This window comes from Pelophylax lessonae (genome assembly GCF_965119305.1).
Source record: "Pelophylax lessonae genome assembly, chromosome: 5".
NCBI classification, from domain to species: Eukaryota; Metazoa; Chordata; class Amphibia; order Anura; family Ranidae; genus Pelophylax; species Pelophylax lessonae.
In genome coordinates, this window is record NC_138772.1 from 482,239,624 (window position 1) to 482,253,313 (window position 13,690).

The 13,690-nt window shown below is 41.1% G+C and overlaps 1 protein-coding gene across 3 annotated transcripts in view; it reads right to left on the minus strand.

The window, feature by feature from the left end:
• Window positions 1-3,841: 3,841 nt before the first annotated feature.
• The window catches only part of RIDA (reactive intermediate imine deaminase A), a 64,931-nt gene continuing 55,082 nt past the window's right edge, over window positions 3,842-13,690 (minus strand). For all 3 annotated transcript variants that reach the window (XM_082259351.1, XM_082259352.1, XM_082259353.1), the window contains exons 4-6: window positions 10,789-10,857; window positions 6,495-6,550; window positions 3,842-3,984 (exon numbers count right to left, since the gene is read on the minus strand). In XM_082259351.1, the coding sequence (XP_082115477.1) occupies window positions 3,916-3,984; window positions 6,495-6,550; window positions 10,789-10,857 (194 nt within the window). In that variant the 3' untranslated portion in view covers window positions 3,842-3,915. The remainder of the gene's footprint in view (window positions 3,985-6,494; window positions 6,551-10,788; window positions 10,858-13,690) is intronic.

The following is a 13,690-nucleotide window of genomic DNA, read 5'->3' on the forward strand; positions in this document are numbered from 1 at the left end:
CACTGTATTTTATAGAGCTGAATCTGTGGGGGTAAGCAGGAAAAGGTGGCTACATTTACATACGCCAGGGGCGCAGGGAGAATGAATGTAGCCACCCTAGGGCAGCAGAAAAAAATGCCTGCATTTGAGAGATAAAGGAAATGAGCATTCTAGGTATATGCACACATATTGCATTTATTTTATTTGATAAAAAAAAATGGGAGTTTAGTGTCACTTTAATGAAGGCTCCAGCTCACACACGATCGCTATGTTAGTGCCGGTTCACACTTGTGCGATTTTACTGCGAATGCGATGCGTTATGAAAAGTCTAGATTCGCATGTATTCCTAAAATACATTGTATTCGCGATGGTCGTTCACATCTATGCGTTGCGATTGAGATGCGAATATAATGCGATGATGAAAAGGGTCTTGTGCGAGTTTACAGTGTTGCGTTGCGAATTTAGTCTCCATAGACATCAATGTAAATCGGTCTGGACTCGCATTATCAGTTCAGATATGTGCGAATTCTTATTTTTTGTTTTATTTTTCCCCTCAGCTCCACCCCTCCTGAGCTTAATTAACATAATCAACGCAATCAAATTTTCATTACAATCGCGCTGGTACTATTGAAAAACACAAGGTAAACTCGCACTGCAAATTCGCATAGCAATCGCATCCGTTCGCAATCGCACAAGTGTGAACCGGCACTTATAGCTGACATAATGGTCACATAATTGTGAACCATTCAGTGGTTTTCGATTGCCATTGAAGGCCAGTAATATTACCGAGAGCTGGGATTGAGAACCAGCAGCTACATGTGTTGAGTGGTGGCTCTCAAACAGAGGACGCATTTATTTATGTATCCACAACACAGACATTAATATACAGGATTGTAAAAAAGGAAAGGGGGTTAACACCCAACTGAAGTTCTTTGTAGTCCTGCACGTTCTGCTTTGTGATGGATTTTGCATAGAAATACAATTTCAATTTACAATTACAATGTTGCTTGGTTCTCTTGAGCATTAGTGCATGTCTGATTAACTGCCAAATCCCCTCCTTACAAAGAAATGTATTGCAGAGAAGCACAGGTGGTGTATCAGACTAGCTCTGCTACTGAGAAGAGTGGGTCAAACTATGGTGCCCTACAGCAATCATATTTCAATACTCTGCACAACTTCTGTAAAAGTAAGAGATGGTTGGTGCAATGCCTGACTGCACACATTTCTGTGACTTTGAACTTTACAAAAGCAAATCATTTTAAGAATGTAGTAATCCCTATCAACCAATCAGAAATCCTTTATCACTTGGCTGACTGCACTGAACTGCTATAAGGTGCAGTTGCAGTTTGGTTGCTGTAGATTCCTGGTGCCCAACCTGTAGCCATTTGGCATTTACCCTGTCGCCCTCAGGCTCTCTGAAGAAAACAGGCTTGGCTTATTCAGGCCAGATAAGGATAAATATTGTTACTTTTTCTGTACTGTCCATTCCATTTCTTTTTCAGGTTTTTCTTTCGACACGTTTATTAATAGATCTTGCTTAAAGCAGTTGTTACCCCAGCACTTCATATTCCTGATATGTGCCTGATGTACCATGTACTTGTATGAGAAAATGTCTTGTTCTCTTGTATTGCTTCCTTTATGTGAAAACCCTGGTGTTCCTGCTAGTCCTCTTGCTTTCCTATGGAAAAACTGACCACATTAAGCAGGAGATCACGCCATGGTCAGTTCTCTAGCTGTAACTCAGCATGCTCTCCTCCAATGATCAGACTTGCCCTGACACTCCCTTGGAGCACAGCTGTTCACTGGGAAGCTCATTATGCTGCTGCTTCTCCTGCTCCCAGCTCTTATGCAGGCAATATTCACAAGAATATTATAGGTATTTGTTTTTTTTTTATATCTATACAAAAATTTTGTGCATTTCATTTCTATTTCAAACTGAATGGGTTGTTTTACAAGATCATTAACAATCACTTTAAGAGAAATAGCAACAGTAGCACAGGCAATTTTTAAGGGGGGTACAGACAGCACAAATGTGGAAGCATTGACTTGTAAAGGGGCTTTAATAGCAGTGATCTCCAATAGTCTCATGGGTAGAGTTGCCACCTCATCCCTTTAAAACAGAACACAAATTAATTACACAGGTTCTGAGGCTAATTTAATGCAGAGAAGGCTCCAAGTGAGTTTAATTACCACCTTAATCAGCCACAGAACCTGCGTAATTAATATGTGTTCTGTTTTAAAGGGATGAGGTGGCAACCCTACTCATGGGACATCTCATCTATGACCATTTTCTGAAACATGTTCCCAGGCTCCAAGAACTCCTGTTGCATGTCTGCAGCCTCTTACCACCTCTTATTGCATTAATGCATTTACATTAACTGAAAATTATGCGTGACCCTTTACTAATGTTAGGGGCTGCACTTGAGGTAGCCTGCATGAAGAACGTTGACCATCACTGATTATTGATTATAGCCACAATAGTTCACTGTGCCAATAAAAGTTATGACTTTAACAGGGCTCAAAATTTCAAGTCATGAGCTACTAGCCAGGCCTTAAGAGTTACTTGCCACTTGTTGCCCCACCCAAACCCTACCCTACTCCACCCCTAAACACGCCCTCGTAAAATATCTCAAAAACCACAGCGTGCCCCCTTTCAATGCAGGGCGCCCACAGCGTGCCCCCTTTCAATGCAGGGCGCCCACAGCGTTCCCCCTTTCAATGCAGGGCGCCAACAGCGTGCCCCCTTTCAATGCAGGGCGCCAACAGCGTGCCCCCTTTCAATGCAGGGTGCCCACAGCGTGCCCCCTTTCAATGCAGGGCATCCACAGCGTGCCCCCTTTCATTGCAGAGCGCCCACAGAGTGCAGAGAGACCAGCGTGCACTTACCTGCAGCGGGCGGCTTCTTATCAATCCTGCGCGTCCTCCGTGTCTCCCTCCTCCTCGGCCAGTTGCAATTGTTCGCCTTTCGGCCAATCAGGAAACACCTGCCTCCTGATTGGCCAGTAGGAGGGAGGATCAGGAAGAGGATCCCTGTGACAATAGCGAATATTCATTCACTATTGTCACACAATGGGTGGGCTCAGGGCGCAGTGCTCTGCTCCCCGAGCCCACCCTTTTCTGAAGAAGAATGTAATCGCAGGCTGATGTGAACGGCGGCATGCACAGCACAGGCACTACTACTCGCCATCCTCATAATTCCACTCGCCAAATGTGAGCAGGCAAGTGGAATTTTTGAGGGCTGACTTTAATATACATTTTAGCCTTCTTAGCAATTAATACACAAAGTATATTGTTCGAAATAAGATAAATTACTATAAGATTCAGTACTGAAGTATAAAGCAAAGGTAAAGAATAAATAGACACATTACACAAAGATTAATCAATGTTTATTAATGAAATGTTTTTTTCTAAGTATTATACAAAGTGTCCTTTAAACATTCTAGAGATACACTTTAGGAATGTATACAGTGTAGCTGTCACTAGTACAATGCAACTATGGCCCAATCTGTAGTCTGAACAAGTACACAGAACTCAGTATGACTTAGAGACACCATTGTGGAATAATGGAATAAGTTCTAGTCCTTATGGGCTGCCGGCAGATACAGGCATTTACCTCCACTGTAATTCCAATATTAATATTTAAAAAGGCCATTACTGAATGGGTTTGAGACTTAACTGTAAAAAAAAACCCTAACCATTAAAGGTAGCAGCAGTGGCACTGTACAGAAGATGAATAGACAAATGAAAAGTATGATTTGGCACATTATATTCAACAATGGCCTTATGTCATCACTTATATTGGCAATATAGATTTACTATAAAGATTATACATGATTCATTGCTATGAGCAACAGCTCTTAACTTTTGCTTCATTAGAATGCATCACTCCTATAGTGTTCTGTTGAATTCTTGCAGGATTTTGTGCACCATTCATCCTCAAAGTGCTGAGGAAACTTCTGTTATAGGTCCAAGGACGGCCACAGCTTCAATTTCCACTCTCCCTCCCTGATAGAAAGGAAGGATAGATGTTACAGAATGCTAAGAAATCAGAATAGGTAGAGACTTCCTCTTTTCCCAATAGATAAGTTTTATTGCATCAATCCCTGTGATGGCAGATACCTTTAGAAAGCACTTTACATTAGACCATTAACAGAAGTAGGTTAACAACTGCTAAGTTTTAGACTATGGAAGAGTGGAAAAAATAAGAAAAACTTTTACAGAAAGGTGACCTACTGAAAATTATACAAGGGCACCTGTAAACTCTTAGCTTTTAACTTTGCAAAGTATAAATAGACTAAAGAATAACTAAATCTGTTAAAATGTTTATGGGAAAAAAAAAAAAAAAAACGAAATCTGCAGAATGTCTGCAGAGCACTTGCCATAATCTGCAAGTATGTATATAGTCTTGCGTAGACCTTCCCCCTAGTGTTGCCTTTCTCCAGTGATGCAAGCTTTGCACTTCCCCTCATTGTTCCATTGCCATCATCTTTTCTCTGCCTCTTCCACATACAACATCAGTCACTGGGTGGCCACTGATGATGTAATTCCTTCTCATGCAAACTGGAGTTACATTTTAGGATCAAAATATATAAACAACCCCAACCATAAATACCTACGTGCATTTATGTGACAGATGCCCCTTTAAGTGTAGAACACACTAAAATAAAAATCAAGTAAGGCGCTATTCCCATTAACCCAAAAAAGTGTGTGTAGTGAAATCTGGGAGGTGAATTATAGAGTTGTGTCAAACCTCCATACACATTCATTCCATATTCAAAATACACATTTATCATATAGTGTTGCAGAAGTATAGAAATATTAGATGAAAAAAAAAATACACATAAAAAAATATGCAAAAAAAAAAAAAAAAAGTGCCAAAACGCCAAAGTCCAGCATTATTTCAATCACTTAATCCCATCCACTGTGCTGTGCAAAAGGAATCTTGAAAAAAATTCTCCACTCAAACAACGAGTGCTCTACCACGTGTGATAATGCAAATGCACTCAACAGAGTCCTGCGGTCACAAGGACCAATATAGCCTTTATATTACACCAGTAAGACCGAATATGGTTGTCAAGTCTGCGCCTGAAATATCCACATACCAATGTATATATTTTCCCATCAAATGGTTATCATCAATCACAAAAAAAAAAACAACAGGATGATCAATACTGTTTATTAAAATCAATTTCCTAAAAGCATATCCAATAGGTTGCTCTTACATTAAAAAGTACCCAGACCGGTACCAGCTCAATCAGCGTGTAATATCCACAGTCAATTTACTCAAATATCCGCTATGTAGTATAGCCACGCCGCCGTTACCTTCTAAGATCCGGCATGCGTTCCACCTCACCTGCATAAGAAGTCGCCTGTTGGTCAAGTCAACGAGCAGTGACCCGACCTCTATGCATTCTACCGGAAAGGCGTCATGAGGAACTCCAGGTGGATTGACCTTCATATTTGTTCTTACTGGTGTAATAAAAAGGCTATATTGGTCCTGTAAGTGCATTTGCCTCTAGTTCCTCCTGTTTTGAATTGTATTGTAACTGTATTGTCTTCCCTCACATTGTAAAGCGCTGCGCAAACTGTTGGCGCTATATAAATCCTGTATTATAATAATAATAATAATAATTATTATCACACATGGTAGAGAACTGCTTGTTTGGGGGGTGGAGATTTTTGTTCAAGATTCTTTACGCACAGCATGGTGATGAGATTAGTTGATTGGATGAAAAAACACTGGACTTTACTGAAGAACTTTAAAGTTTTGGGACATCATTTATTTTGCATTTGCTCTCTTTTCACCTAATATTTCTAAGCTTTTGCAACACTATATGATAAATATTTATTTTGAGTATGGAATTAAAATATATGGAGGTCTGACAACTCTAGAATTCTCCTCCCAGATTTCACTACACACATTTTTTTTTGGCAATGTGAATAGCGCCTTACTTTATTTTCAAATTTTTATTTGTATATTTTTTTTTTTTGCTGAAGTTCCACTTTGAGGGGACATAAACCTTATGTCAATTGAGTGCTAATGTATTTACTTCCCTAAATGGAACTATAAGCTTACCTTAGCCAAATTGTACCCGGTCTATAAAGAGTAGACTTTAAAGTGGCCTTTTTTCAGCGCTTTACATAGATGACACGCTAAAGCTCCTATCTTGGAATGTGTGGTGAGTACAGTTGTATCTATTCAACTTTTTTTTATTGTGTAAGTGGTACTAGGACATGCAAACGGACAATTCTTGCTGTCCTCCACAGACAGAGCAGTCATCTTTGGTATCATTTACACATTTAGATATGGTTCATGGTAATACTGTTGATAATTTAGTGACACTCCAGAAAAAAAAAAAAAAAAATACCCCAAAAAAACATTTATTCACTGCTAGATCTGTCAGGGCTGTGTCATGGGTATGTAACAAACTGCATTGTAATTCCACCTAACTACTTTCAAGCAATCGCAAAACAGTTACTTTTTTTGAATGTTTACAAAAGTCTATACAGCTTACCCTTGGCAAAGCAGCAACCTGGTAGGCAGCTCTTGCTGGGTGATTAATCTTAAAAACTGGAAAAACAAAAAAAGGGAAAAAAATAAAGAACATAAAAAAGGCAAAGCATTATTCATCTTCTAGTCTAAAGCTACATATACTACTAATTATGACAAGCTTTTAAAGAAAGGAAGAGCAGCGGTTTGCTCTGGATCTGGAATTCAGATTTAATGTATAGTATACACGTTTTAGTTCAAACACTCAAGCATTTAAAGCTTGAGGATCCACATGACAGCCAGGCAACCAATATTTTCAACAATTGGAGTTCCTAGATTATTTAGGACTAGGTTCAAGGTGATCAAAAGAACCCAACCTTCCCCATCATTAAGAAAAGACATTACTGACAATTACCATTGTTTCAATGTTAAAGGATAAGATCACCTTTTTCAAAATATTACATGTGCCAGTGCCACCCATATTTTGGGTAGATAGTGTAATGTGTTCCAGTAGCTCCCCCCGCCAGTGTGACAGTGGGTGGGGGTTGTTCTCTCCGCACCCGCTGTCACAATTCAGGAAAAGCACAGCCATGCAGGGCTTCGCCCACATCGCCACATCATTCATTCACAGTTACCTGTTAAAGGAGTTGTAGTCAGAAGGTTTTTTATCTTAATGCATTCTATGTATTAAGATGAAAAGCCTTCTGTGTGTAGCAGCCCCCCAGCACCCCTAATACTAACCTGTGCCCCCTCTCTGTCCAGCGAGGTTCACGAGTCCCTTGGCCATCCTGGGACTCTCCCTCCTTATTGGCTGAGATACAGCTGCGGCGCCATTGGCTCCCGTGGCTGTCACAGTCAGTGAGCCAATCAGGAGAGAGGGGGGCAGGGCCAAACGGCAGCGCCGTGTCTTAATGGACACACAGAGATGCAGCTCGACTCGATAGGAGGGAGGGGCCAGGAGCAGTACCAAGGGAACCAAGAAGAGGAGGATACGGGCTGCTCTGTGCAAAACCAGCTGCACAGAGGAGGCAAGCATAACATGTTTGTTATTTATTTATTTTTAAAACTAGACTTTATAATCACTTTAATGAATAAACTGTCATCCACTTCAACAAAGTAGTTCTGAATAAACTGCAAGTGTGCTGATGGGCACCCCCTGTAATTCATTCACAAGCCCTGCAGCAGCCTGACATTGCACCCCTGACTCCCTCTTAGCATTGGTGCAATGCTTTGTGGTCTCCTGCAGGAAAAAATTATAAATGCAGCAAAAATATGTGAATTTATTATTTCTTTTTTTAAAAGGTGAACAACTTCTTTAAACCAACCTCTTTTTTTTTCAGGACATCATCTTCTGCACTTGTCTGTGCCATTACCAAAATTCATAAAATTACCTGTATACAAATCACTGATTTCAGTGGGTCCTGGATTTCAGTCAAGCAAAGTACCTGTCATCTGAAACCAGGGGTAATCTGGTATACAAATACAGACTCTCCTTTCAAAAAGGTATTGATTGGCATTGTACAGAATTAACAATCAGTAGGTTGGAAAACCATTTTAATTTGGAAGCCAGTAATAAGTATTTGAGAGCATCCTGGATGTCGGATGTCCTCAGACATTCAAGACACCATAGATTATTAAAAATGTCATATTAAACAACCGTTCTTCTAAAAAGAACATTAAATATTCACATGTACATATTAAATGTAATTCATACATTGCAGCAGTTAACCATCATGTCTGCATAGACAATTACCTCAAGATGCTATTACACAAATTTTACATTTTTACTACATGAAATACATTTACCATCCAAGGTTCAAGATTTACATTTAGCTACAGGGATGGCCAAAAATATGGAAACACTACATGATTTGCAGGTGTGAAAGTGACGACATGTTTTGTATGAAAGCGGAAGTGATGTTCCATTCTTTTTCTTGCGCTGTGTAAAGAGACACCCAGCTAACTGGTGGGAAGCCTCACTTTCGTCATTCACTGCATGCGCTGCTAGTAATTCGGAGTCATGTAAGAGCTTACTGAGCTTCCAAGACGGCAAATTGTTGGCGCCCGCTTAGCTGGTGCCTTTCTGACTGGAGTTGCCAATTTGTAGTGGCGAGAGGTACAGTATCAAAGGTTATGACAACATATACAGTTTCTGGGGGGACATCGTCTGATAAGCAGAAGTGTGGTCGACATGGTCAACTGACTGAAAGACAAAAAGGACATTGCGCCGGATTGTGACCCAGATTTTTGCATGAAGAGTAGTATCAGATCCCATTATCCTCCATCCAAGACTTATATGGCCATTAGTGTTGTATTTGTATGCTATTGTATTATACAGTACACACTATTGTTTACATAATATCACAGATTACCTGTCTTCCTGATAAAGCCCGATAGAGAAACAACGTTAAAGCCAGCAAGCTCTACCGCATTCGTTGACATGAAAACTAGAATAAATATCTTAACCTTGGATGGTTATATGTAAATCATGTAATAAGTTAAAGCATGTGTAACTTTGCTTAGGAGGTAGTCAATTCAGACACCGTTAACTGCTGTAACAGATGCGATGGTTAACTTCCCTGTCCAGAAGGCTGGCATGAATTATCTCGATCTTACAGTGAAGGAAAAAGAAGGACTTCTCAGCACTCAGTATTGTTGAGCAAAGCCACTTGAGGCGCCTTTGAATTGATTTCCCTGTCCAAGAAGAATGGACACTGGTTCCGAGAGAATTTCCATTTATAGGACTGGAGTGTGGTGTTCACAGACGTGTTACCTTAGGGAAATTATGGGGCTCAGAACTTGTATGCACCAGCAGACTGAAGTCCACCTGTGTGAGCACAGCAGCTGAATGTGGGACTAAAGCTTCTTGGATGAGAGAAACACCGTGGCCAGTTTTTGGGCATTTACCAGACCCAGGTATTTCAGGCTGAAAGATGGAGCAAGAACAAACTTCTTGAGGGTGAAAGGCCAATCAAATGCCTCCAGGGTCCAGGTGGACAGTGAGAGATTGGATTCCTGAGTTCAGAAAAAAAGCAAGTTGTCCAGGTACCGAACTATTAATGTCCCTCCTAGTCTCAATTAAGCCAGACCAAAGAGCCAATACCTTGGTGAATATCCATGAAAGACACAGACAAGGCACTCGAGACCAAGGCAAATAGGAGCATACAAGTAAGCATCCTTAAATGTAATCATAGCCAACGTGTCCTTTTGATGAAGGTAGGCCACCATCAAGCGAAGAGAATCCGTCTGGATTTTCTGTACTGAAGGCATTGAGTTCTTTGAGGGGGGTCACACCCCATCCATTAACAGTAAACAGATTTGAATCAATGCTTTAAAACTTTTCTAAAATGATAAAATCAGACCAATCACCCCCTGTGCTTGAGGGCCCTGTGGTACAATACAAATTCGCCAGACATAGGCAAGTAAAAGAAGATGGAAGGGTAAAATCACACCTTTGGAGGGGTTAGGAACTAGCTTGTATCCGTAGATCACCAGCTGAGGTCATGTTTGAGATGTGGGTCAATCAGAAGTTCATAAAAGAATGAAGAAATTTCCCATCTGAAGGAGCACAGGTGTGAACAAACCTTCATGCAGAGAAGGCTTTATCTTAAGGCCTGGCAAGCTTAGACTTGTAAGGACGAATGCTAAGGGTGTGACTGCCCTTTTGGAGGTCCCTCATGAAGGAAAAACACCCCTTGCAAGCGCAAAAGGTTGGACTTGATTCTGAACAAGAAGTCTTTGACTTCTTAGTTTAGGGCATGAAGGGACCCCTTGCCCTGATGGGATTCTTAAGGATCTCATCCAGTATCAATCCAAACAAGCACTGGTATGTAAAAGGAACACTGCTACAGCACCTTTTCCTGAAGGAGATTAGAAGAGGAAGGTTCTTCCTTACAACCAGAGTAGTGAAGCTGGTGTCTAAATTTCTTCTCATGTCCTACTCCTGTGGGGGGCAGTATAACCCATTTGTGAAGAATAGAGAGCGCTATGCCCATCAATGAATGAGAGAGATATTGTATAGCATTTGAAATACAATAAAAAAGCTGAGTTTTGGTATTTTCCTGACCGCAGGCTTTACAGACTTCTGATCTGTTCCAGTCGGTGCTGCCTATTCTGGTCCTGAATACACTGCAGAGAATTATTGTGCCCAGGTCTAGGGCATTTATGATACAGAGGAAAGTTTACATTTACGTGATATATTGTTCTAATAACTAGGAACAGATTCTATTTGGGTTTTTAAAGTAAAGCGTTACTTTACAGGTACACTTTAATATTAAACATCTTTGGTGTGCAACATCAACTGTGCTACAAGTACTTACACTGCTTGTAAATGTCATTGACATCATTGAAATCATTGATGTCCGCCAATAATACGGTTGTTTTAACAACTGAAACAAAAGAAAGGAAACAGGTCAATGTGTCTTTTTTTTTTACAAAAGAATTTAGCTTTTCCAGCATTAGTATTGATCTACCAAGCACAGTTTTCAGAACTGCAAATAAAAGGAAAAAGGAACCTTTCATGACCAAAACTACCCAATATTGAGACTCCTGCCTTTACACACACATGAACTTTATTGACATCCCAGTCTTGGTCTGAAGGGTTTAATATTGAGTTGGGCCATCCTTTGCAGCAATAGCAGCTTCAACTCTTCTGGGAAAGCGGTCCACAAAGTTTTGGGGGTGTGTCTTTGGGAATGTTTGACCATTCTTCCAGAAGTGCACTTGTGAGGTCAGGCACTGATATTGGACGAGAAGGCCTGGCTTGCAGTCCCTGCTCTAATTCATCCCAAAGGTGCAAGTCCTCTGCCCTGTCCCCCCCCCCCCCCCCCTCCTTACTAATAAATCTGTTTAAGCGTGATAGTGATTGCGGGTGGTATGAGTAGAGATGAATGCATCTTGCTATTCTTCCTGCAAATTTGCTCATTACACAGGAATATAGGATCACAGGTCTCTATGATCATTTCACAAGTCCCTCCCCCCACAGTTAGAAAACACTCCCCTAGGCTCACAATTTACCCTTTGATCACCCCCTAGGTTACCCCCTTCCCTGCCAGTGTCATTATTACAGTAACAGTGCATATTTTTAGCACTGATTACTGTAGTAATGTCACTGGTCCACCCAAGTGTCAAAAATGTTAGTTAGGGGTCCAATCTGTCCACCGCAATGTCGCAGTCCGACTAAAAATCACAGCTCGCCGCCATTACTAGTGAAAAAAATAAATAAATAAAAATTACAAATCTTTCCCCTAGTTTGTAGACACGATAAACTTTGCGCAATCCAATCAAAATACGCTTACTGTGATTTTTTTTTACCAAAAATATGCAGCAGAATACAAATTGGCCTAAAAGGATAAAAAAAAAATTAGATTTTTTGATTTTTTTGGGGAATGTTATATAGCAGAATGTGAAAAGTATGTTTTCTTTCAGAATTGGCGCTCTTTTTTTGTTTATAGCACAAAAAATAAAAACCGCTACAAATATCACGAGAAGAAAGCTCTATTTGTGGGGGAAAAAAAAGGACATCAATTTTATTTTGGTACAGTATCGCATGACCGCGCAATTGTATGTTAAAAGTAACGCAGTGCCGAAATGCAAAAAATGGGATGGTTATTAAGGGGGCAAATCCTTGCGGTCCAGAACTGGTTAATAAACGTGCAATTGTTTTACACAGAGCAGCCCCCGATCCTCCTCTTCTGGGGTACCCCACCAACACTCCAGACTCCTTCACAGAATTCATGTGGGAAAATCCCAGCCACGCTGTGTGTCTACTGACACACACAGCACAACTCTGCCCTGCCCTCTCCTCACAGGCTGTGATTGACAGCAGCAGAAGCCAATGGCTCCCAGTACTGCCTCCATGGCCAGTGAGTAGAGAGAGGGAGCGAGCGGAGAGATCTGCTGCTCTCAGGCATGGCGCTGAATCGAGATTGGGCTCAGATAGGTATGAAGGATGGGGGTGGGGGGGGGGGGATGTTGCTGCACACAGAAGGTTTCTTAGGTTGCATAGAATGCATTAACTTCTTTCCGCGCTGACCGACTCCTGGCTCTTTAAGGGTTCAAAAAGCCAGGAGGCGGGCATTCAAGTAATGTGACTACTGTGATTGGCTGTTACAGTGCATGTAGAAAGAAAGTGGCACTTCCAGTCTCAGGAAAGTAGAAACTTGAGTTTTATTTCTTCAAATCAAAAAGTCACATGTCACAATGAATAAGCACATGGTGTGAAACGCGTTTGCTGCTATCCTGTTTGTCTTGCACATGTCGATGTTGGACTTTTTGATTTGAAGAAATAAAACTCAAGTTTCTACTTTCCTGAGACTGGAAGTGCCACTTTCTTTCTACATGCATATGGACTTCTTAGGTTGCGGACCTTGGTGAGCACCCAGTCTTGCAGGACTACTACAGTTTACTTGGGAATCCTACTGGCCCAGCTGTCAGCACTTTGAGCGGTGATTTCTTTGCTTCTTTGGCTGTTACAGTGGTCACATAATTGGGAAGCTTCCAACTAGTATACATCAGGAGCTTTCCGGTACCCACTGGCTACCCTGCTGGGAGCACGTTCTCAGCACAGCAAGTTGTTTTAACAGGGCCGCATATATGTGTGCAGCTGGCATCAAGGGGTTAAGGTACAAAACCTTCTGTCTGTAGAACATAGCTATTTTTGTTCTTCTGCGTTGATCCTAGCAGTAGATCTGATATTTTTCTACTTCCTGTAACATACCAAGCTGTCCAGCAAAACTGAATGTTAGAGGATTGGGTAAAATCATATAATACTTCGGGAAATATTTACAATGGTCAGCTTGCATTTGTATGACTTAGTGGTTGTAATCCCTCACTACCCAGGAAGTGACTGGCTTCAGGTGATACACAGATAAAACAAATACTCCTACATTAGTTGTACCTGTTTATCTGCAGTCTTCTCTTCTCTACATACGTTCAAAGTGCTGAATTTATAAAGCCTGTCTGAGCTATCAGAAAAAAGGGGATGGAGAGCTGAAATTACACTCTTCAGAGCTTAGTGAGAAGATCTCTGAAGGGGAAGTCTGTCCTTTCCCTCCAATCAGAACTCACACAGCTCACAGGAACAGAGCTGAGGCTGTCAATCAGCTGGAGATCCCTCCAGTGTCACCATTTTTCTCTTGGTGTCAGGAAAACTTGTCAGAAGTGACTCATGCTGATAGAGGAACGAAGCAGTAGACAGAGGAACGAAGCAGTAGACAGAGG